Here is a 26137-nt window from a genome sequence, read left to right as displayed (position 1 = left end):
ATGGTCTCATTTTTACAATTCAATTGAAAAGGTCAATGATTATACAAGTCAAATGGTTTATTATTTATCTATATAATTATTAATGATGACATGGATGCCAAACACTAAGTACAGTTTGGCTATGACTTACGAAAGATTTAAACAAATAGAGCTCCAGATTGTTGGTGGGATATTATTCATTATTAAAGGTATAATTGGACGAATTAAATTCCATTATCAAAATTGTTGACAGAAAAATAATTGTGTCCCAATCACGCCTTGCTAGTGGAGAGGTATGTTGTAGATGTTGCCACGACCTAGTTCATAGAATTATAGATCTCATAATTTTAAAAGCTAATTTTAATTATTGTCGTAATAATGTGATTATTAGGAAAATGGCCAAAATTTGTAAAAATGCCATCAACTTTACAACTGCAAAAAATGTCTGACGTATCAGAAAGTTGTAAAAATAGCTCCAGTTTTAAAAAAGAATACTCATCTTGTAAGCAACAAGTATTGAGTATTAATATATTAGGGTCGGACTAGAAAATAAATATTTATATTAATTATTTTTATAAATATATATAGTATTAATATAAATAAATAATGCGAGAATTATCGATATTATGAAAACAACATACTCCTCCGTCCCACAAGAATATGCGTACTTTCTTTTTTTAGTCCGTTCCATAAGAATATGCATTTTTCAATTTTAAAAACTTTTTTTTCAGGTAAGACCCATTCCCTACTAACAAAACTTTAAATACTTTTTCCTCTCTAACTCTCTCTTACTTTAGTAATTTTGCATTAAAATTCGTGTCAAATCCAAAGTGCATATTTTTGGGGACGGAGGAAATACAATTTTTTTTGTAACATCCCAAATTTCGAAATTTTAATTTGAATATGAATAATAAGGTTGTAAACTAAATTATAAAAATAAAAAATGAAATTAGGAAATATTAACTTCATATTTTAAAGTATTTGTTTATTTTAAATAAGTTTGATTTGTTGATATGTAAGAACTATTTTTAACCTTAATTGAAATTATTTGACAATAATTTATTTGAAATGGAATTCTAAGAATTAATACAAAGAAAGAAAAATTCACAGCCCATTTTATATTTAGATAGACCATAATTCGAGATATTTAATCTGCGGAGTACTAACTTTAGTTAAATTAGTTAAATTGTGGGGGTAAAAATTGCAAATATTGAGAAAGGAAATAATAATGACGATAGAAAGACTTTTCGTATTCACCATTTCCATTCTCTCTCCTCGTCTCCCCCCACAGTGCCAAACCCAGTTTCATCTCTTTCCGGAAACAAACTGAAAGAATTCTCTCCATCTCTTCATTCTCGATAATCGCCGCCTCCCCTGCCGGGAGGCCACCGCTGGATTCCGGACGTCATCTCACACTACGTTGAGGTGGGGTCGAAGATGCGAACGCTATGGGTCGGAGGCTGATGAATAGATCTTTCCGGCGGCACTCCGGGGCCTGTGATGGGGTTGGCCGACCCCACTCGACCCCAACTGGATCCGCCGCCGCTGACAATTTAAAGAAAGCTTGTGCAGTCGGTACTGTATATTCCGCCAAAAATTAGTATTCGTGCAAAAATTGTGATTGCATCATGTCCCTACCGAGGTTGTATTTACTTTTGACATTAACTAGAGAGAGTTTTGATATAAAATAAAATCATACTCCCTCCGTCCCATAAAAATATGTGCACTTTCCATTTTCGTCAATCCCAAAAAAATATGTGCATTCAATTTTTGGAAAGTTATATTAATTTAATAATATAAGTCATACTATCCACTAACTCTACTTTAACTACCATTCTTCTCCTCTCTCTTACTTTACCATACCATTCTCCTCATCTCTCTTACTTACCAATTTTGTCTTAATTCCCGTGCCATCTCATCCGCCCATATTTTTATGGGACGGAGGGAGTATTTTATACTCACACATTAGACATGTTTGGAAGAGTTCATGATTTTCGGATATATTCATGAGGTTTCTTTTGTACTTTTTAAAGTTCACACTATATAACAACTTTCATAAAAGTTTGAGCTATTTTATAATATTTCTTAAACTTCTATGCCATTTTTTTAGTAATTTTGAAAGTTTGGCATTTTAGAATTGGCTCCAAAATTATGCCATTTATTCTTAACTTTGTATAGAACTCGTCAATATTTTTAACTTTAAGAGCATTTAGTGGAAGTTTGGTTTTATTTTTAGTACTATCCACTAAAAAAAAGCTACTTAGTGTGAGACGATTCTGCATTAAACCAAAATTATTATTAAAAATCTATACTTTTGTAATGACCGTTTGTTAACGGTGATAGTTTTATTAGGATTTTAAACCATTTGAAAATTTCAGTTAGAATGTCATGGTTTCCTTTATACTTGGGCCCCCAAATCTTTAACAATGAGATTATGTTGGGCTAGTATTTTTAGTCCATAAATACGCCTTTTGACTTATTCTAAACTAAATTATTCATAATAAAACCCCAAATCAAGATGAAATAATGTTATTTATGTATGTCATATAATTCTATACTAGTACTATATATTATACGAAGATATTGTTTTTTTCCACTACAAAATATTGCCTTATCTCAAAAAGGGCCCTCCATTTTGAAACCCACTAAAAGATGGTGCACTTACAACAATATGTGTTCCAAATTTCATATTCAAATTTTTCTTTAATTTGAAATTAAGTGGAGCCTCTTTCTTTTGTATATTTAATCTTTGTCGAGAGAATCATTAAACTACATTTTTCATTTTATATATGTTGAACGCATTGACGAAGTAATTAAAAATACACAATTAGATATTAACATTAAAAAAAATAGCCAACGTGGACTAAGATGATAGGACCAATCCCACTTAACTAGATCCTCACCACTACAGAGATAACAATTAATCCAAAATCTTGATGGATCAAAACATCAACTTTCAAAAAACAAAAGCAACAAATAATAAATCCATGTTCCTGCAAACATAATTCCTGAATTCAAATAAATAAATAAATTACTATTTTCTCCATGCAAAAATCTTAGAAATCCCACTAATTTTGTGCCTCTTTGCCTTGTGCTCTCTCTCTCCATCTCTCTTCCTCTTCCACACCTTCCTACTGAAGAAGCCAAGCACCGAAGACCTCTCCGACGTCGTTTCGACCGATGACGCCGACGAAGAAACAGCCGTATCCGGAAGATCATTTGTGGACCCACTGAGATAAGGCAGAATCATGCAATTCTTCTCAACGACATGGCTCAATGCAACCAATTCATATGCATCATATAAAGGGCTCCCACAATCCCAAATCTTCATCGATTATCCATCATCTTTTGTTTAATTATTGACCATTGAATTGTCAAATCTCATGGTCAGGATTTGGTCTGGATTTTGTATTGAGATCAAGTTTTGTATTGATCATTTTCCATATATATATATATAGAATCCTTTTTTATCACTCTAATTTGAATATTTTTTTGAGCTGGCTACCAAATTATTGGACAATTAGTGAGTCTATAATCGTTGCATTTAATAACAAAAGGGATAAAATTTGTGGGACAAGAGCAAGTGACAGATCGGATGTGTTTAATACTATTGTTTTTGGAGTTTTGTCATAAAACATGTGAGTGAGTGGTGTGATGAAAATGTGATGCCTTAGTATGATTTTTGTGGTAATACATTGTTTATTTTTAAATTAAAAAAAATTAAGAATCACATAATTAGTTAGACAATTTAATCAGGCTGCATAAATTAGTGTTGTGGCCACATAAAGAAAGATTGTTAGATCAACTTTCGATAGCGACTTAACGTACAACAATCGAGTTTATATTAGATCAAACGCTCACTTGCTATGTAAATATATACTCAACTACAAGCAACCTGGTCGGAACAACCGGATATTTTGGGCCGGGCCTATAGTTTTTTAGCACAACTCATACAGTCATGTACACTAGGCGACTTGAATCTCTGACATATTATTCGTCGGATAAACGCCTTATCAATTTAGTTGCGTTTTATCCTCGATATTTAAGTGAATTCTAAAGCACAAGATTTCGTACTACAACTGTTGATTTTATACAGTTGAACTGATAAGTTTTCTTAATAAAATTTATGCTACACGAAAAAAAAGAAAAAGAAACAGCATATTCCCCCCCCCCCCCCAACAAATCATCAATCCAACAGACTAAAACGCAGTGCTGAAGTAGCTCCTGACGGCGTTCACAGACAGGATCTGCAGCACGGTGTCGTTCGTGGGGCCCACGCAGCGCGGCGTCTTGAACTGGCTGACGGCGGCCCCGAGCCCCACGTAGTGGTCCAGTATCTTGTGGAAGGTCCCCTTCCTCACGATCCGGAGCTCCAGCGCCCCGATGGCGCTGACCTTGCGCGAGCTCATGTATCCCGCGTCCACGAAGGATCTGTCGAGGCAGTTGCAGCATTCCTGGAGGAGCTCGTCCTGGGGGTCCCCGCTGATCTCCCAGAAGACGGCGTAGTGCCCGGGATCCGTCGAGAGATCCACTCGGCTGGTGAAGTCCAAGACCTCGAGCTTCTCCCCCGCCAGCAGCTCGGCCGCTGCTTCCACCGCGAGCTGCAGATCCTTCTCGGTGTTTTTGTCGATGTTGATGGTGAGGAGGAGATTCCTCCTGCAGATGAACTGGAGCTCCGGAGTCGAGTTATGGAAACCTTTAACATTCACCACATCGCCTAACCTGTAACGGTACAATCCTGCAACCACACACGAGCATGAGAATGAGGATCGAACATCGTCCAACAAATCACACTTTTCTTCATTTCAATCCCTTCTCAAATGCAACGACCATTAAAAGATCGAACAAAGATAGGGTTCTCGTGCAATCATCTGTAGCGAAAAGGCATATAAGTTCAAACAGCGTATAAAGACGAGGTAGAAACGTGTTCAGACCTCGACTAGAGACAGTCAACGACTGCACATCACAACTTTTTTCTCTCCATTAGTTCAAAAAAGGGCACCTACCAATACCATGAACATTGTTTATTCACATGGATAGAGCATGGCAATATTACATTTCAATATAAACACAATAAAAGCAGTCTTGATTTGAAAACACGAGCAGACGCCGAAGAAACTGAAGCAAGATGCACGGTTTATATTGTCAGATAACAAAATAATCAACAGATGCAGCAGAAAGCAAAAATTCAACACATAATGCTTAATTATAAAAACAAGTGTTTTTGTTTTCCCCCAATAATTATGGCTAAAGTAATAAATGGATTAAAAAAATACTGACACCCTTTCGATGTTTTGTCTCGTATTAAACAAGAAGCATGTGCAGTGTGAGACAGTTCTCTATGAAACAAAGTATTGTTTCTGAGGCCTCTCTCATCCAGCTGGTTTTATCATGTGAAACCATTTAATATATAATCAGATTAATTCAATGATAACAAATTAATAACTGAGAAGCACACAAGACGATGGAGTTGAGGAAGCAACAAAACCTGCAGAAACGTTTAAGATGACGCCTCGTTATCCAACAACCACATGGCAAAGACTGAAGACAGTTTTTTTGGAGTTTGAAAATTACCAATTTTTACTGAATCTTGAAATGTAGCATGAAGAAGGGTCAAAGGGCTTGATTAGTTCAACTATTAGCAAGCACACACATAATACGATGATATGATACGAACGGTGTTAAGGACCGTCCTCCTTAACGTCGATTTCCACACAAAATCAAGAAACGAGATGTCGTCGTTGTCGAGCGCCCAACGTTGGGTCGTGACTTGGACGGCAAAAAGGGGCGGTTGAGCGCGAGATCAGCCTCGTCGGCAACCTTAGGAGATGTTTCTTGTTTGCTATTCAATTGAGCCAAAAGAATGATAATTTCATATATTGATTGACTGAATAAAGTGATAACACCCTAGCCCTATTTATAATACTAGAATACTAGCTTAGGGAACAAGAAACAAATATAAGAAAAGATATGCAAATCCTAATATATCTAAACTAATTAATACTAATCCTAATACTCGTATCAACTCCCCCACGGTTAAAATTCACCTTGTCCTCAAGGTGGGAACCACGAAGCAAAAAGGAGAGTTGAAATCAGAAGCTTCGGCGTGGCAACTCCTCCTGGATCAAACACACATCGAACAGCTGAACGTCTCCCTTCTTCACCTCCATAAAAAAATCAACAAAGGTAGACTAATGTGGTCGTCCAAATTCAACGCTAAAATGGAAAGTTCTGCCACACAGTCATGAATGCTCAAACACGGCGTGTTATTTCGCAAAGGAATCAACCTTGGATCGGCGTCGAGCGATGTTGATCGTTGATTCAGACTTGTAACATCACCAACATTCAAATCCTTATAGACACAAGCACTTTCGTGGAAAATAGTGTAATCACCAATAGAACCATCCTCCTCTTTATCTTCTAGCAATGTCTCCTCCTTTTCACCAATCTTCTCATCATATACCCCAACGAGCACTTGCAGTGACTTGTTGTCGTTCATGACAATCCCTTTGTTCGTGACGAACTCTCCAGGGGACTCGTTGTTTGGAACATCAAGAGGAGCGTCATCATTGTGAACATCGGTAATGTCATTGGGAACATCATCACCGAATCCTATCGTGGGAGTACTATTAGTTTTCTCTTTGGCTAAATTCTCATCTTGAATGTTCTCCTCAAACTCCTCCCCATCATCCGCATAACAGAGAATGCGTTGTTTACACACATGTCCCATCACCCATTTCTCGGGACAGTGCCAGCAGAGACCCAACCTAAACCGTTCTGACTTCTCCGCTTGGGAGACCCGCATTACCGGCAGGCGTGGCTGCTCTGGAGTTTGACTGGTCACACGAGCGGGCTGACTGTACAGGTCCCGCGTTGACTTTTCGGTGGAGTAGCGTGGCTGGTGGGAGGCGGGCTGGACTCGCGCTCTCACCTCCTCCCGAGGGCGAGGTCGGTCCCAGCACGTCTCCGAGCGTCGAGGCCGGTCAACGGTCGGGTAGCCGCGGTCCTCCTGTTGAGCCGGTGGGTCCCAGCACGTTGGGCGGTGCCGCTGTGTTGGGGTTGGCAGGTAGCGATCAAACCCTAATTGAGTCTGATGATCTCCGCGATCAGATAGGTGGCCACCCCTCTCGACGTAGCCACCGCGGTGTCGGGGCCAAGCGTCTTGCGCGCGATCGCGGTACCCGATGGGCTGGTATCTCGGCCGTGGGCGACGATCAGGTGGATCCAAGTGGTGTGAGACGTAGGGTGATTCTACATCAGGCCACGACGGCGGACAGAGTACTTCCACCCGGCTGCTCGGAGGGTCCCAACTGGTTACACGGCGAGGTTGGGCCGGCTGGTAGGGACGGAATGGTTGTGTGGCCTGAGGGAAGTCGTATTGACGACGGCGATAGCCGACGTAGTCATATGACATGTTGACGGACTGAATCGTGGTTGCGGTAGAAATGGTGGTGATTTATTTGGGGATATGGATGAACGCAGACGGAGGATGCTGAGCTCTGGATGAAAGCACCAGTTGTTAAGGACCGTCCTCCTTAACGTCGATTTCCACACAAAATCAAGAAACGGTTGTCGTCGAGGTCGAGCGCCCAATGCTTGGGTCGGCAACGTAGACGACAGAAGGGCGGCTGAGCGCGAGAAGATTCTCGTCGGCAGCCTGAAGGGGTTGTTTCTTGTTTGCTATTCAATTGAGCCAAAAGAATGATAATTTCATATATTGATTGACTGAATAAAGTGATAACACCCTAGCCCTATTTATAATACTAGAATACTAGCTTAGGGAACAAGAAACAAATATAAGAAAAGATATGCAAATCCTAATATATCTAAACTAATTAATACTAATCCTAATACTCGTATCAAACGGTTTCAAGAATTGAATACCATAAGAATTTGAATGAATGTGTGTGTGGGTGTGTACCTGCAAAATTGGTGATTAAGATCTCGTACTCCTCGCCTATCTTGACATCGGTGAGCCCTAGAGGTTTCGCCTCTTGCCCTTGGTGGTTTAGATCCTCTCTCAAAGGGATGAATTCGAAGTAGCCAATATTAGGAAGCACAGCGAACGTGGCCATCTCTGGAGTGAGCTTGGGGTTGACGTTCGCTCCGATCCATCCCTCTGAAGCTCCGTAATCTGCACTTAACAAAGGTAGCTCGCCAGCATAATGCCTCATTTTTTTCAGATATGGCTCCATAGACCCGGTCATGATCCCGTATATGTACTTGGTGTTCGGAAATAGTTCTTGGATTAGGCCGTACCAGTTGCTTAGCCCCGAGATCTTTCTATAAATGGTATCCGCTAGTTCAGGATTCGGCACGAGTAGCTTTGACATAGCTGTACGGATCAATGGGACTGTAATGCGGCTGCTCAAGGTCCCTTCACGGATATCAGTGACAAGTTCTTCCCAGACTTGTTCCAAGGTCCGGAAGGCGTGGACTATGCTATGCGCGAACGTAGATGAGACGACCTGAACATCGTCTCTGAAAATCAGTCCGCATAGGAGATGACAGTACAACGACTGATGGAAATCTGGTCCAAAGATCACTTCATCAGGGCTGCAGCACGGGGTCTGCATTGCTCTCATTGTTTTCTTGAACTGTGCATTGCGGTAGACGTTGGTTGTGGCTGTTCCAGCAGCTAGCCCGCCTTTCGTCTTGAACTGCTTGCTGCTATAGATGAACTGCAATGCCTTCCCATTCCCAATCCGATACTCCCTACAAAAGTAAAATCGTTACCACACCATTACCATAGCAGTCAACGGGGCGAAGATCCAAGTGTGTACATACATAACATAACTACAACAGTAAATATCTCAACACAAATCTCAAAAGCTAGCTGTCTTCAACAACAATAACCATGAATTCATTAAAGCATAAAATTCAAAGAAAGGGGACCAATGAAAGGGAAATAACTGGCTAAGGACAGCAAAGGTGTCATTTAGTTATATAATTAGCGGATAATCAATTTTCCATATTGTGACAAGGCAAGCTTAACCTTTACATCATAAAAAAAAAACCAAGAAACACCATTGTGCACATAGCCACACCATTAGTTTTCTTTACCTATTTCTATATGCAAACGACGTTTTGTAAATCTGCATCGTGCTCTCCATCAATTCATCGTTGAAAGGCACAAACTTAGGCTTCCCTTGAGTGGTACCAGAACTGCAACAAAACTAACATTAAGAAATTTCACTAATCTCAAACATACCGTCAAAGTGAGTGAAAGCTCCACCTCAAGGAGATGGTGGTTATCGGCTTCCCAGTGAGGCAGCAGGGGCTGTTGCCGTCTTCAATCCGCTGAATGTAAGGCTCCAAGTCACAGTGGGAGACAATGGGAACACAGTTCTTGAAGCTATCAGGATCAGTTCTGCCATTGAGGCCCCATCTCTGCAAATACTCTGTTCCACCATTTTCATCCAAGATTTTCCGCAGAGTCTCTCTCTGAACTGTCCCTGCATCCCTCGACAACGACTCAAACTCATTTATCACTGCTTCTGCATCAAATCTCTCCTCCATTTTCTCCAGCATCTTCACAAATTCAATTAAGAAAGCTGCAAGTTTTCGGCAGAAATCACAATCTTGGACAAGCCAGTGTACTTGAAAGAGAATAGGCTATACACTTATAGGTCTAAATCTACAATGAAACTACCTACATAATAAATGAAGCTATACTAAATTCAGTGAAAATAAACACATGGTCAATCATTGAAGTACAAGATATTTATAACTTTATTAGGCGGAAAGATGTTTATGTTTCGATGCAGGTCAACTCAAAGAGGGAAAAGAAAAACATAAGAAATTAAAGTGTAACGAAAAAGCTAATTGATAAATTCTAGCTAAGAAGCTCCATAATTACTTATGGTAAAAAGAAGAATAAAAGTAACTGTTAACTTTCCCACATAAATAAAAATCAGATTCAAAGAATTAAAACCAAGTCCCAAGCTAGAGAGCAAAAATCAGGGGAAGTTTCGCAGCCACATTTAATGCATGAAAAAGACACGCAATTTGCACTAAAACTCGAAAGGGGAAAGAAATCAAAGAAAATATCGAAACTTGATTCATTCATCACGCAATATCACAGACACGAGAAATCCCGTTTGCCCTCAATCACAAGTCGAATAAAGTAAAGTTCCACAAGATTCCGGCGTTGCAGAGGCGATCGGCTCTGCGATCGGCGGAGGGATAAACGGTAGTCGCGGGAGCTTTGCCCGTCGATCAAACCAAGAACAAAGATGAACAAAAAAGTAAAACGCTAAAATGGAAAATAAGTTTATAATATTTCTTCTTCGACTGCCCTTTCTGCTTCATTGATATACTCGAAGTTGGCGACTTGAAAGGCTTGTAAAAATCCATCCTCTTCTTCAACGTCTGATAAATCCTCTTCCTCCACATAGAGTTTTTCTTTCTGCCTCGTAGTAGCAGATTTCGATTTCTCCTCTATTGATATATTAGGAGACTGATAAGCAGCATCCATGGGTTGATCACCACCATCATTGGCTTTATTATCCTCAATCATCACTGATGGTTTGGCGAATTTTTGATGGTGATGAATGCAGGAAAATGCAGATCACGACACAGAGATTTACGTGGTTCGATTTACTGAGGTAAATCTACGTCCACGGGAAGAAAAGAGGGCAGAGTTGTATTGCTTGATCTGTTTTCTACAGCTTACAATACAGACTTGCTATATGATCTTTTATGTCTAGAGAGCTTAACCCTTCTTTATCTGATCTGAGTTCTATTTATACATTGAACTAAGATCGTGGCTTGCATCACCACTAATGATGGTTGTGAATGTCGTGGAGGTCATGGAGATCCTGCATGGGTCCACTATCCTGCATGAGATCCTGCATGAGTCCACTATCTCTGTGCTTGGTCCACTATCCTGTATGTGATCCTGCATGAGTTGACTATCTCCCAGTTCGGTCGAATACTGAGACCGAACTGCTGAACTATTGCCGAGCAGCTTTTGCCGATCTGAGAGTAGAGCTTGATTGGTTGGCTTTTACCGAGCTGTAGGCTGGGGCCGAACTCTTTGGTAATGCCGAACAGATACTCTTCCTTGGGCTTTGGGCTGATGGGCCGTCACTGCTATTGGGCTTGTTTAGTACGTACCCCATCACTACCCCCCCCCGAAAAGCGAAGTGAATCACTTCGGCGAAGCGAGTCACTTCGGCATTCTGGATAAAGGTACGGGGGAGGCTGACGTCAGGGGACGTGCCTTGCGCGTGACTGCATTAAATGCGACAGTAAAATCCGGCCGTTGAATCCTGAAAAGGTGGGATTCGAAACGGTGCGATGATTTTGAAATCTTCTCCGAATCTGATAAATACGCCCTTTCTTCATCCTTTGAATACTTTTGCTATTGCTTCTTCTGCACTCTGTCTCTTTTGCGTAAAAATTTCCTTCCGCTTTCAAGAATTTCTTCAGAATTTGCAAAGAGTAAGAACCATGTCTTCTTCTTCTTCTTCTGAGTTAGGTAGCGGTAGGAAAGGGGGCAAGGGGTCTTCTAGCCGGAAAGAGTCCGGGGAGAAGACTGTAGAATACTTTCACAGCGTCTTGAGTAAGGACACCGTGATATCTCTACACGAAAAATATCTTCTTCCCGGGGGGAAGGCGGTGGTTCCCGACGATGATCATAGGGCTAACGACCCGCCGGAGGGTTATGCCACCGTTTACGAAGCCTGCTTAGAATGCGGGCTTCGTTTCCCTCTTCCCCCACCTTTTGTAGAGCTTCTTGATTTTTTTCAACTCCCTTTAGGTCAGGTGACTCCGAATTCTTGGAGGCACTTGTCGGCTTTTGCTGCCGAACTCCGTAGGCTAGATAAGGATCTGTCTCTGCGGGCAATCCTTAATTTTTTCCAGTTTAAAAGGAAGGGATCTTGGTTTTACTTGATCCCCTTACAGCCTTTTAGGGCCTTCTGCAAAACCAAATGGCTGAAATGGCAAAACCGTTTCTTTTTTTATAATAGGACTTCGGCTCCGGGCTTTCCTTGGAGAGGGCCGAAGTCCGTGATTCCCCATCCTCGGTTAGAACCGTTGGCCGAGCTCGAGGGCGAGCTCAATAAGATTCCTATGATTAGGAAACAATACTCGGAAACTGAGCTCGTCAAGGGCGACCTCATGTTCAATATCTCGTCTTCGGACGAAGAGACTGAGGGTGAGGATTTCTTTTTTATGCCTTACTGCTTTAGCGGCGAAAACTAACCTTGTTTCCTTGTTTTTCGGTAGTGAACATATTGAATAAGCTGAGCCGCAAATCTTCGGAGTCCAAGGAGCCGGAGAGGCCGAAAACCACCAGCTCGGCGTCTGATGCCGAGAGGACTCCGAAGAGGCAAAAAACCTCTTCGGATCCGAAGAAGCCGGAGTCGACTTCGGCAAAGGGGAAGGGGAAGACCCAGAAGCCCCCGAGAGCGCCAGACGTGGTCTTGGCGCCTCCTTCGGAACATATCTGTGAGCCCTTTTTATGGCCCACGGACTTCGCCGAGGTGAATTCTCTTCTTGATTTTCTGGCCTTGCTTCTTTCCTGTATTTTTGGTGCCCTCTGTTGACTTTTTTCTTTATCCATTTTCAGAGGAACGATATGCTCTCCAAGCTCGTCGCCGTTGAACTCTCCAAAGCGTCCAACGACTATGCTGAGATGCAGAGGAAGTTGGCGGCTGCTTGTCACCGGGCCGAGCAGGCTGAGGCAAACTTTGAGAAAGCCAGAGCTGCTAGGATTTCGGCCCAGGATGAAGCTCAGTTTGCCAAAAACCAGCTCGTCATCCAGCGAGAGCAGACGAAACGGAGGGATGCTGCCGCCGTGGTTGCCCAAGGGGAGGTTCTCCGTGCTTTCGCGGAGAAACTCTTTCTGAGCAACCAATTTTCAGCCTTTGTCGGTGATCTGCTGAAACTGATGACCGATAAAGCCGAGCAGGGTCCCGAAGTCATCCTGCCGCTGTACGGCCGAGAGATAGCAGCTCGGCTTTAGAGTCTGCCGGTGCTTGAGGAGCTTGCTTCGTCCTCGGTCCTGCTTTCTGCAGACCAAGTTCGTAGTTGCCGAGCTGACCGTGATGAGAATATGGAGGCTATCTTTGCCTCCATAGGGTCAGTTTCACCCGCTCCAATTTTCCACGGAGAGGGTGAGACCGAGCAGCTTGAGCAGCTGGTCGGTGATGAGCAGGCCGAGCAGGAGGCGCAGCAGATCGGCTATGGGGGCGCCGAGCAGGCTGGGGGGAGCAAGGAGGCCGAGGCTGAAGCTGAGGCAGACAAGGAGAAGGAAGCTGAACCTCACCGAGAAGCCGGAGACGAAGCTGGCGGAGTATGATTTCGTCTCCCTTCTCCTAGTTTAGTTTCTTCCTTCTTGTAAGATGGCCTTGAAGCCCTCGTGTAAAAAAATTTTTCCTTATGTATGAAAAAATTCTTCTGTCTACCCTTGTGTCTTCGTATAGCTTTTCGTACTCTCTTACTCCGGTTGTGGTTTACTACCTGCTCGGTAAGCTGAAATGCCGAACTGACATAGCTGCTCTATATTCTGAACTCTTAAGGAGCTGGAGGTACTTCACTGGAAGCGGCTGTACTCTTCGGCTTTAGACGAAGCTGAGAAAAGAGCCATAGCTGACCAGGTGAAGAATGACGAACTCTTGGCTCGTTCAGTGAAGCTGGAGGTCGACAATAAGGACTTAGAGTCCGAAAAGAAAGATCTGGAGGCCGAGCTGAATACCGCCGTCGCTGAGAGGACTGCGTATGAGGATTTCATCTGCAGGCGCGGGGGAATGACCATCTCTGAAGTTCAGGAACGAGTTGACGAACTGTGGGAGGAATATAATGTACTCCGGAGGAACAATGCGCTGGAGAGCTCGGCTTGCCAACAAGTCGTGAAATCATTGCGGCGCTGGGCTTCTCGGTACGACATAGTTCTTTCCCGGCGTCCCTCAATTGAGAGATTCCTCAGGCATTTCCCGCCAACAGATGCTAGTACTCCAGCTCAAACCTCTGATTCACTTGCTCAAAACCCTACTCCAAGTCAGCAACGAACTCAGGGACAACCAGAGACGTCAAGTCGAGGACGGACTGAAGTTCGCAGAGGAGCTGTGGTTATGAGTGAGCAAGATCAACAAATGCTTCGTGAAGAGACTCTTCGCCGCCGAGGTGCTAGAGCTTCCCGGGCTCAGGGAAGAGGCGGTAGGTCGATTAGAGCATCTCGTCGACCTGCTTATTCTTCAGCTGCCGAGAACGCCCGAACTCGGCTTCACGAGGATTTTGTGAATAGGTGGCTCAATTTCAGCAACCCTGGACAGTAGAATAGTCCTTTGTAATAGCGTAACGCCATTTTGTAGAGTAGCGGAGTTGTATGCCGAACAAGATTTAATAAATGAAATTTTCATTTCGCTTCTAACACTGAGTATTAACAGCTTAGCGAAAAAATTTCATCGTACTTGTCCTCGGTCTTATGAAGTAAACTTCTTTGACCGGACTTGGTCCTTGGTCTTATGAAATAAACTTCTTTGACCGGACTCGTCTTTGGTCTGATGAAATAAACATCTTTGACCGGACTCGTCTTTGGTCTGATGAAATAAACATCTTTGACCGGACTAAGCTTGTGTCCTAATTTGGCGAGTTTTATCGCTCGGATCGGACTTTCCCTTGTCCTAATTTGGCGAGTTTTATCGCGTGGATCGGACTATCCATTTGTTGCAGTTCGTTTCAGACGAACTGCTTGTTTTTTAAGCCGAATTGTGGTCTTGTATCTTCTTCAGAAGCTTGGACTCACAATCGTTGGCTTATTATATGTTCTAAAAAGGGGATCAGCCTTCGAAGAACAAGATACCTCAGCAACATTTGTAAGAGACGACACGCACATAGACAAAACATACCTAGACAAACAAGACGCACATAAACGAACGAGACGCACATAGACAAACAAAAAGCACATAGACAAAGTAAAAAAAAACAAAGAAAACACATACCTCTAGGACCGAACTAGACACAAGACGGACTGACCGGACTGTCTCTTACAAATGGAACTTCTTGAGGTTGGAAATGTGCCATGTTCGGGGTACTTGTTCTCCTGACATGTGAGTCAATTTGTAAGACCCTTTGCCGAGGACTTCTGACACCCGATATGGACCTTCCCATGTGGGTTCGAGCTTGCCCAGCTTTTCTGCTCGGCTTACTTCGTTGTTTCTCAAGATGAGATCTCCCACTTGAAATTGCAGCTTTTTCACCCTTTGGTTATAATACCGGGCTACTTGCTCCTTGTACTTGGCTGCTTTTATGCAGGCCAATTCTCTTCTTTCTTCGGCCAGATCTAGTTCGGCTCTCAGTCCGTCATCATTCATTTCTGAGGAGAAATTTAGAGTTCGGGGACTGGGTACGCCGATCTCAACCGGAATCACGGCTTCAGCGCCGTACACCAGACTGTACGGAGTTTCACCGTTGGAAGCTTTGGGTGTAGTTCGGTAGGACCATAGGACTTGAGGGAGATTTTCTACCCATTGTCCTTTGGCTTGTTCTAACCGAGTTTTCAACCCTTTCACCAAGATACGGTTTGTTACCTCCGTTTGTCCGTTTGCTTGTGGGTGGGAGACCGAAGTGAACCGCTGTTGAATATTCAGCTCTTGGCACCAATTCTTGAATGTCTTGTCGGTGAACTGAGTCCCGTTATCCGAAATGAGGATGTGGGGTAAGCCAAATCGGCATACTATGTTCTTCCAGACGAAATCCAATGCCTTCGAGCTCGTTATCGTAGCTAATGGTTCAGCTTCTACCCACTTTGTAAAGTAATCCACGGCAACGATAAGGAATTTCATTTGCCGAGGAGCTTGTGGTAGTGGTCCCACTATGTCTATGCCCCATTGCATAAAAGGCCAAGGGCTTTGCATAGCATATAGATCGGTCTGCGGCATCTTTGGGATATTTGCATGGATTTGGCACTTCATGCATGTCTTGACGAGCTGCACTGCGTCTTGTACCAAAGTTGGCCAATAATATCCCCATCTCAGAATTTTTTTAGCTAAAGCTCTAGCTCTGATGTGGCTACCGCAAGATCCTTCATGGACTTCTCTAAGGATGTAGTCCGTCTCTTCTGGTCCTACACATCGCAATAACGGCTGAAGGTAGGACTTTCTGTATAGGACTCCTGCATGAAGTTCGTACCGAAGGGCTCGGCATGTGATTTTCCGAGCTTCTCTCTTATCCTCGGGCAGTTGTCCTTGATCTAGATACTGTAAGATCGGCGTCATCCAGTTCGGCGAGCTGGCTACTGAAAGTACCTCAGTTTCATCAATGCTTCTGTGCATCAATTCCTCCACCTTTGAACTTGGATATGAGGCTAACTTACTTAAAATATCTGCTCGGCTGTTTTCCGCTCTGGGAATGCGGATTATCCGAAAATAAGAGAAACTTCGGCTAATGCTTTGCGCTTTGTCCAAGTATTTCCTCATCCTCTCATCACGGGCTTCACTTGTACCCAACATGTGATTCACTATGACTTGTGAATCACAATGGATTTTGAGAGACTTGATAAATAGACTTTGCGCTAGCTGGAGTCCGGCAAGGAGAGCTTCGTATTCGGCTTCATTATTAGTAGTTGGGAATAAGAACCGAAGTGAGTAAGTTACCTCGTGTCCGTCGGGAGCGATAAGTAAAATACCAGCTCCACTTCCCGTTTTATTCGAAGCTCCATCTACGAATCCGCTCCAGCAGTCCGGTGGCTCTACTTCGGATTCCAGGGGCTGTGCTAGTTCGGCATTGGTAGAATTTTTCTGTTCGGCAATGACAGGGATTGCTTGATCGAACTTTGCTTCTGCAAGAAAATCTGCCAAGGCTTGTCCCTTGATGGCTTTCCGAGGTAGGTATTCGATTGAGTGTTCTCCCAACTCTATGGCCCATTTGGCGATTCTGCCTGATGCTTCTGGCTTGGTCAAAACTTGCCGAAGTGGCAGATCGGTTAAGACGCATACCTTGTGAGCATAGAAGTATGGCCGCAGTCTCCTTGCTGCATTTACTAACGCCAGAGCAATTTTTTCCAGAGGTTGATACCTTGTTTCTGGACCTCTTAATGCTCGGCTTGTAAAGTAGATGGGAAGCTGCTTTAGGCCTTCTTCTCGTACGAGCACCGCGCTAATGGTTTGATCCGATGCCGCTAAGTATAAGAATATCACTTCAGCATCTGTTGGAGCAGAGAGAATAGGAAGCTCGGCTAAATAACTTTTGAGCTCGTCAAAAGCCTTTTTCTGCTCGACTCCCCACGCAAACTTTGGTGCCTTCTTTAATACTTTGAAGAATGGCATTTGCTTTTCGGCTGCTTGGGAAAGGAATCTATTCAGTGCGGCTAGACATCCAGTTAGCCTTTGCACATCATGTATGGACTTCGGCATTGCCATGTTCTGAACAACTTGAACTTTAAGCGGATTTGCCTTGAGTCCTTCCTTTGAAACCCAACAACCTAGAAACTTTCCCGAATCTACCAAAAAGGTACATTTTTGGGGATTGAGTTTGAGGTTGGCTTTTCGGAGCACGTCGAGAGTGGACTTGAGATTGTCTTCGTACTCCGAAGTGCTTCTGCTTTTAACGACTATGTCGTCAACATACACTTCAACCTCTTTTCCGATCAAATGCCGAAAAAGCTTATCTACCATCCTTTGATATGTGGCTCCGGCATTCTTTAAACCGAACGGCATCTTTTTATAAGCAAAGATGCCGAAGTCAGTAATGAAAGCCGTTTTTGGAGCATCATTCTCATCCATTAAGACTTGGTGGTAGCCTTTGTATAAATCAAGAAAACAGAAAATTTCGAAGCCGATCAAAGCTTCTACTTTTTTGTCTATGTTCGGAAGGGGATAACAATCTTTAGGACAGTGCTTGTTTAGATCGGTAAAATCTATGCACATCCGCCATCCTCCTTCTTTTTTCTTGATCATCACAGGATTGGCCACCCAAGAGGGATATTTCACCTCGAATAATACATCCGCTTTCAGTAATTGGCGGACTTCGTCATGGATGACTTGATTTCTTTCTGCCGCAAAGAGTCTTTGCTTCTGTTTTATAGGCCGGACTGATGGATCAATATTTAACCGATGAGTGATTACCTCAGAGGGCACTCCGGTCATGTCCAACGGAGACCATGCAAAGACATCTTTGTACTCCTTGAGGAGCTGGATGGTCTTTTCTCGGAGTAGAGGCGTTCCCGCGAAACCGATCTTGACCGTTCTGGATGGATCATCTTCGTATAACTGAACGGTCATTGAGTTCGGCTCTGGTGTGACTTCGGTCATTTCGCTTGCCTCTGACTCCGGCTGCTGTGATTGCTATGCTTGATGATGCCGATCTGATTGCTCGGCACTTTTAAGCGCAATCTGCAGACACTCTTTTGCTCTCTTTTGATCACCTCGGATGACCGCTATCCCCCCTTTAGTGGGGAGCTTGATGGTGAGATGATAAGTAGAGCAAACGGCCCGAACTGCGTTGAGCCAGTCTCTTCCCAGGATGATGTTGTACGGAGACCGAGCTTTTACCACAAAGAACTCTATCATCGTACTGGAGCTTGTAGGCGCTTTTCCCACCGTGATCGGAAGGCTGATAATACCCTCAGGGCGGGTGTCCTCCTGGGCGAAACTTTTCAGAGGAAGTGGTGCCGGACTAAGCCGAGCTGGATCCACTTCTAGTTTATCGAAACATTCTTTAAAAAGAATGCTGACTGACGCTCCTGTATCCACAAACACTCTGTGGATCAGTTTGTTTGCCACTCCGGCTTGGATGACAATAGCGTCTTGATGAGGAGAGATGGCCGGGACGGGATCTGCATCTGAAAATGTAATCACTTCGTCCTGCTTCAGCCTTTTATGCGTTGGCTCCTCTCGATTGGAGCCTCTGCGCTCTGACTTCAGGGACGATTTAGTCTTCCCGGCAGGGAGAGCATCAATAGTCAGGATTACTCCATCATATTGCTGCTCGTCATCGTCTTCGGGATCCTGTTGCCTTTTCGGATCCTGAGGAGCGCAGTTCGCACCTCTCTGCTTTTTGTTCTTTTTCGGCTGCTTGCTTTGGTATTTTTTTAATGTCCCTGCGTTCACAAGAGCATCAATACCTGCAGCCAAATGTCGGCACTCCTCGGTATCGTGACCGTGGTCTTGATGGAAGGAGCAATATTGATCCTGAGGTCGACGCGCGGCCGATTTCGTCATCCGCCTTGGCTTTTCGAACATATCGGAATGCAGTTCGAAAATTTCCGCTCTTGACTTGTTCAATGGTACGAACTGAGCGGGCGGCTTCTCAGGATTGAGACGTGGCCCCAATCGGTCTTGCACCGGAGTCCTTTGAATCCTTTCAAAAGGAGTTCGGCGAGGATGTCCCTGATCGCCAAAAGGAGTTCGGCGAGGATGTCCCTGATCGCTATGATCGGGCTTCCTCCTGTCTCCTCGGGATGAGCTGTCTAAAGACCGTTTGCGACGGTCTGCCTCATCGGCACGGGAGAACTGGTCCGCAATGTCCCACATCTCTTGAGCTGTTTGCGGACTGCATTCCACGAGCTTTCTGTAGAGAGCTCCGGGCAGGATTCCATTTTGGAATGCCGAAATGACAAGTAGATCGTTGAGATCATCTACTTGTAGGCATTCCTTGTGGAATCTCGTCATGAAGTCGCTGATCTTTTCGTCGCGACCTTGACGTATAGAAAGCAGCTGAGCCGAAGTGATCCGGGCTTCCGCTTTCTGAAAGAACCTCCTGTGGAAAGCATCCATTAGATCTCGGTAAGATCTAATGCTGCCTTGGGGGAGGCTATCGAACCACCTTCTCGCGTTCCCGATAAGCAGCTCGGGGAACAGCTTGCACATATGGACCTCATTGAGACCCTGGTTCGCCATATTATACTGATAGCGTCCCAGGAAGTCATGAGGATCCACCAACCCGTCATAAGTCATCGACGGAGTTCGGTAGTTCTGTGGAAGGGGAGTTCGGGTGATATCGTCCGAGAACGGAGTCTTCAATGCTCCGTACATGGCGAACCCGACATCTCTTCGGTATGGAGGAGATGGAGATCTCCTGTGATTCCGGTACCGAGGAGGAACAGGAACATGTCGGGGTTGAGGATTCTTCTTCCTGGAAGACACGGCACTACTGCGGTAGTGACTTTCATGTCTGGATGAGGAAGGAGAATCCACCGTTTTCGTCTTCGGCTCTTGGCTCTTTTGCAGGAAGGCTAAGAACTCATCCTGCTTCTCAGCCAAGAACAGCTTGACAGCCTCATTCAAATCAGGCTGCTGGGAAGACTCGGTGTGTGGACCTTTTGAGCGGCTTGTTCCTTCATCGTGAAAACTGGAAGTAGATGTCTCCCGAGGCTGTTTTCCGGACCTGCGGGCTGGACTAGCTTCCTCATGGTTTTCACGAACGGTATTACGGGTAGTATGTGATCTGGTATGCATTTTTTTTGGGGTGGAAAAAGGGTCAAAAATTCGCTTTATCACAAATTTGGTTCTCTGGTTCCCACAGACGGCGCCAGTGATGGTTTGGCGAATTTTTGATGGTGATGAATGCAGGAAAATGCAGATCACGACACAGAGATTTACGTGGTTCGATTTACTGAGGTAAATCTACGTCCACGGGAAGAAAAGAGGGCAGAGTTGTATTGCTTGATCTGTTTTCTACAGCTTACAATACAGACTTGCTATATGATCTTTTATGTCTAGAGAGCTTAACCCTTCTTTATCTGATCTGAGTTCTATTTATACATTGAACTAAGATCGTGGCTTGCATCACCACTAATGATGGTTGTGAATGTCGTGGAGGTCATGGAGATCCTGCATGGGTCCACTATCCTGCATGAGATCCTGCATGAGTCCACTATCTCTGTGCTTGGTCCACTATCCTGTATGTGATCCTGCATGAGTTGACTATCTCCCAGTTCGGTCGAATACTGAGACCGAACTGCTGAACTATTGCCGAGCAGCTTTTGCCGATCTGAGAGTAGAGCTTGATTGGTTGGCTTTTACCGAGCTGTAGGCTGGGGCCGAACTCTTTGGTAATGCCGAACTGATACTCTTCCTTGGGCTTTGGGCTGATGGGCCGTCACTGCTATTGGGCTTGTTTAGTACGTACCCCATCAATCACCATATCGAAATTCAGAGGACAAGTGACAACAACTTCATCAAGAATGAACTCATTCATGGGTTTCAAACTGCCATACACTGCATCGTTGTCGATGCGGCGGTCGATTGCATCAAGGGAAGCGGGTGTTTCGATGGAATAACGGTTGTAGGGCAGCGTGGAATTGATACGGACTGATAATTGGTATGAACCATGAGTTGGGAAGATGAAAGCACCAATTGTTAAGGGATCGAGTCGCAGAGGCGATCGGCTCTGCAATCGGCGGAGGGATGATCGGTAGTCGCGGGAGTTTTGCCCGTCGATCAAACCAAGAACAAAAATGAACAGAAAAGTAAAATGCAAAATGGAAAATAAGTTTATAATATTTCTTCATTGATCGAAAGGAATAACAAAGGCTTATATTATATTTATAATAGGAATAACGTAACTTAATTATCCAGAAATAGAAAAGATATGTTAAATCAATAATATATAGAATAATAGAGATACGAGAATATTCTGTAGATATACTCGTATCATTACAAACTCTAGAAAATGACTGCCACCAAGAAAAAAAAAATTCCAGCAAAAATTCGGTATCTCGCCGGAGAAGCAAAACCCACCTAGAAAAAGGAAATCCGAGCGACCAAATATTCACCAAGGATCATAATTGAGAGAGAGAAGCAGGGAGAAAAGGGAAGCGGGTGTTTCGATGGAATAACGGTTTAGATGAGGATGGTAGGGGGAGGGGGTTATGAGTTGATTGTTTATGGGGGAGGTGAGACTAACTGGTGCAGAGTGTGAGGAGAGATAAAGGGGTATTTTATAGATGAAAAATATTGGATTTTTATGGGAGGGGAAGTGAGTGAGGGGGGGAATTCGGCAGTTGGAAAAATGAGCCAACAACAGTGGGAGGATCAACTGGGGCTGTCTATCTAATGGAACATTCTTTTTCATAGCACCAAGAAACAAAGAAAATGGTCCCATCACATTTGATTGTTCTACTACTAACTAGTACTCCTACTATGGTGGATGAAGAAGTATGCGTGGAAATTTAATAAAAATACTTTCTTACAAAATTACTACAATTTTCAAGTACTGAAAAAAAAATTGAAGTGCACTACTAGAGATCATGTGCCACTCGATTAGCTGCGTGGCACGTTTTGCACATATAGCTGTGACATAATATTGATTTCTCGGCTACTAATGCGTGCATTTCTCATCTCGTACTTATCTGCGTAATGGAGAGAATCTATAGTCTAAGAGCATCCACTACGCGTCCCGCGCGCGGCTCGCATTCCGTCCCGGAGGGACGGTTCCGCCGCGGGACGCGTTGCAACGTTCGTCCCGTCCCGTAGCCCGTATCCGCGAGACAAGGGACACGCCGGCCCATCACGCGCCCAGGCGATGTGGCGCGCCCCCGATGCATGCGTGACGCCCACTCGCTGGCCAGCGAGTGGGCGTCAGATGACGCAATAAATCAATTTTTTTAAAAAAATCGAATTTAAAAAAAAATACTTTTTATTTATAAAAATTGTTTTTATATTTAAAAACAATTTTTACAAATAATTAAATACAAGAAATTCGTAATAGCCCACATATATTTGATGGGCTTGCGAATTTATGAAACTCATTCTTGGTTGCTTCTCTTTTATAGAGACAACCTTGAATGTTTTATGTTCCACTTTCGATGTGGGACAAAGTCATTCTTGGTTGCTTCTCTTTTATAGAGACAACCTTGAATGTTTTATGTTCCACTTTCGATGTGGGACAAAGTCATTCTTGGTTGCTTCTCTTTTATAGAGACAACCTTGAATGTTTTATGGTGTTTGGGGCAGAATTTGGGCCGATCTGACCACCACTAACTTTAAAATATCATTTAAGTTAAATAAAATGCATGCATCAAAGGAAAAAACTAAATGTTGGTATATCAATTAAATCAATGGATTTAATAATTATGTTCGGAAGCACTAAGTTGTATGAGTTAAATATTTGGAAAATTAAATGACAATACTTAATCAATACAGCAATTAATTATAGAGCAGCTGATATCTTCTCCATTGGCCCATCTTGGAAATTTTCAGCCCAGCCATTTATTTACCTTTTTGGCCCAACAATCACATGACTTAAACCCTTCCCCAAAACTCGATCATATCTCTCCCTCTGTTGCTAGGAATCGGCGGAATGAGAGCTATTGCGCCGCCGCCGCCACCGCTGATTTCCGGGCAATCTTTGCTTATGCTCTCCTGGAACAGCATGAGTTAGCCCTAGCTAAGTCCCCATCTTTAATTAGTTGCTGAGGGTGTTGATAAGCAAGATAGTGTATTGCAGTTATACTAATAATCCTATGTTGTATGCAAACTCAAAGCTGAAAGGGGAGATGGATTTACCTGATCAGTTGTGCTTCCTTTGCTGCTCCGATGTGGCGCGCCCCCGATGCATGCGTGACGCCCACTCGCTGGCCAGCGAGTGGGCGTCAGATGACGCAATAAATCAATTTTTTTAAAAAAATCGAATTTAAAAAAAAATACTTTTTATTTATAAAAATTGTTTTTATATTTAAAAACAATTTTTACAAATAATTAAATACAAGAAATTCGTAATAGCCCACATATATTTGATGGGCTTGCGAATTTATGAAACTCATTCTTGGTTGCTTCTCTTTTATAGAGACAACCTTGAATGTTTTATGTTCCACTTTCGATGTGGGACAAAGTCATTCTTGGTTGCTTCTCTTTTATAGAGACAACCTTGAATGTTTTATGTTCCACTTTCGATGTGGGACAAAGTCATTCTTGGTTGCTTCTCTTTTATAGAGACAACCTTGAATGTTTTATGTTCCACTTTCGATGTGGGACAAAGTCATTCTTGGTTGCTTCTCTTTTATAGAGACAACCTTGAATGTTTTATGTTCCACTTTCGATGTGGGACAAAGTCATTCTTGGTTGCTTCTCTTTTATAGAGACAACCTTGAATGCTTTATGTTTCGCTTTCGATGTGGGATAAAATCATTCTTGGTTGTTCTTCTTTTATAGAGACATCCAAGAATGATTTTGTCCCACATCGAAAGTGAAACATAAAACATTCAAGGATGTCCATATAAAATTGTATTTTAAATTATGTCATTTTTATTTTTTTAAGATTTTAATTATGTTTTTTTTTTAAATTTTAAGTTGTATTTTTATTTTATGTTGTAATGTTGTTTTAATTTTAATGAATTGTGTTTGTTTAAATTGAATTGGGTTGAAAAAAAATAAAAAATGAAATTGAATGAATAGTAATTAAGGGACGGAATAAGGGACGGTTAAGGGACGGAGCGTTGCAGGTTCCGTCACTTAGTTAAGGGATGGAGGAAAAAAGGACAGTGGAGTCCTCAAATAGTGGTCAAATAATAGTTAAGGGACGGTATAGAGACAGCGCATTGGATGGCCTAAATCATTCTATTTTGAGGTCGCATCGACTTTCTAATTTCTAGGATTCTCCATTGGATTCCTGTAAATTCTAGTAGAACATAAGGAATTTTATTGATAAAGTTTATTCTATGTAGTGTGACATGATGTAATATTACTCTCATCCTTTTGTTTTTACAATAAGGCAGTAACGGTATATCTTCCAATAGTGTATTCTATTATTGATACCCAAAAAATAAAATATTGTAGCTAGATATATAATAAAATTGTGTTGTAATTGTATATTTTAAAGTTATGTGAAAATATAAAAAAAATGTACTCCATAAATTAAGGGTTGACATTTATCATTTCCGAGAATTTACGATTTTTTTAATAACGGAGCAGATTATTTTGACACCTTTTCTATTATATTCTCGTTTTTTATTATGTGAAATAAAATATTATTTGAATTTTAAAGATTATTAAGTAAAGAAAATGGAGTATAATTTTCGGACTAACACTATCAGCCGTCATTTGCAAGTAAATCCCACAAATGTTAGATTCTTTAAACTGCTGCTACTACTACTACTACAATCTTCCGAATGCATACCTCAAAATATTTTTATATAAGTAGACTTGCATCGTCGGGTAAATATAGGGGGCCACATAAATGATTTTGAAGTTTTATGAATGATGTCACATTCACATATTAAAATCTCATGTATATTTGTTTGACTTTTCTTGTAAGTAGATAAATCCAAGGTTTGTATTGTATCAGTATAAATACTAGGCCAATCGACATCCAAATCCATATACATAATAAGGTTGTGGGAAATTTCCTAATTTTTCTTAAAGTTAGATGATAAGTTATTTCGAAACATCTTCTCTCTATATATAATCGCATCTAATTGTGTATTTACGAAAATATAGCTATTTTAAATGAGAAAAATAGAGGTATAAAGTAAAATTGCCTAATTGACTCCACAACATAAAATCCATTGTAATTGCACCCAGTTCAATAATTTTACACGCCAAATTCAGTAATTACTCAAAAAAAGGAGTAACAGGCTAAAGGGGGCTAATTTTAACACTCTCCTAAATAAATACTCCGTATATGTAATCACATTTAAATGTGGCTATATTAAATGTGAAAAATAGAGGCTTAATCGTCAAGCAACAAAATAGGTCGTCAAATTATTATTATTATTTCATTTTTTAAGAAAACAAATGGATTGTCTTAAACTTTTATTTATTATTTTAATTTTTTAATGTGAATCAGAATGTACTTAGTACTAGATACTGTTAAACCACTAAATAGTAGAAGTAAAAAGATTAAGGAGGTTATTATTTGATGGGATTATGGTCCCCAAATGTTAAACAGCGAAAATGGAAACATTTTTTATGATACATTTAATTGGATATGAAATAAAGATGGACAAATGAGGTGGTCCAATATATTATCAATTAATCAATGATATGTCTATTAATTAAAGCTGCATCCAATTATATTTATTTGTCATATTTCCATTTTAAATTTTAGAGTGAACTAAAAAACTAGTATCCAGAAAAAAGGGTTTGCACTTTTTTATTAATCAATATTTATAAAACTACATTTTTAATTAAAAAGTTCCATAAATATCAAATTCAATCTCGATTTTTACTCACTCATAATTTATACTCCTATTAAACTACAATACAATATT

General features: G+C 42.1%; 1 protein-coding gene and 1 long non-coding RNA gene across 3 annotated transcripts; both read right to left on the bottom strand.

The window, feature by feature from the left end:
- Nucleotides 1-3840: 3840 nt before the first annotated feature.
- LOC121806418 (jasmonoyl--L-amino acid synthetase JAR6-like) lies at nt 3841-21823 on the bottom strand. 2 transcript variants are annotated; one of them, XM_042206444.1, is made up of 5 exons: nt 21669-21823; nt 9215-9533; nt 9043-9144; nt 7901-8694; nt 3841-4717 (listed from the first exon to the last, which is right to left on the bottom strand). In XM_042206444.1, the coding sequence occupies exons 2-5, from the start codon at nt 9508-9510 to the stop codon at nt 4179-4181; spliced, it is 1731 nt and encodes a 576-aa protein (XP_042062378.1). In that variant the 5' UTR covers nt 9511-9533; nt 21669-21823; the 3' UTR covers nt 3841-4178. The 2 variants fall into 2 exon arrangements, with proteins under 2 accessions (XP_042062378.1, XP_042062377.1); XM_042206443.1 differs by lacking the exon at nt 21669-21823 and adding an exon at nt 10036-10438.
- A 1148-nt stretch (nt 21824-22971) lies between these two features.
- Nucleotides 22972-23596, bottom strand: LOC121807410. Its single transcript, XR_006051817.1, has 2 exons — nt 23436-23596; nt 22972-23291 (listed from the first exon to the last, which is right to left on the bottom strand). It is a non-coding gene; the product is annotated as an uncharacterized LOC121807410 (long non-coding RNA).
- Nucleotides 23597-26137: the final 2541 nt, after the last annotated feature.

Source organism: Salvia splendens, chromosome 6 (genome assembly GCF_004379255.2).
Source record: "Salvia splendens isolate huo1 chromosome 6, SspV2, whole genome shotgun sequence".
NCBI lineage: Eukaryota > Viridiplantae > Streptophyta > Magnoliopsida > Lamiales > Lamiaceae > Salvia > Salvia splendens.
The sequence above is the reverse complement of the archived record's forward strand: the minus strand, read 5'-3'. Positions and strand labels throughout refer to the sequence as shown.

Bases quoted from the DNA above. Each gene is read 5' to 3' on its own strand.
- LOC121806418 (XM_042206443.1), bottom strand. The intron at 8,695-9,042 runs GTAAAGAAAACT...TTACTTTTGTAG, and splicing joins TCGTTTGCATATAGAAATAG to GGAGTATCGGATTGGGAATG. The intron at 4,718-7,900 runs GTACACACCCAC...GTGTGGTTGCAG, and splicing joins CTTAATCACCAATTTTGCAG to GATTGTACCGTTACAGGTTA.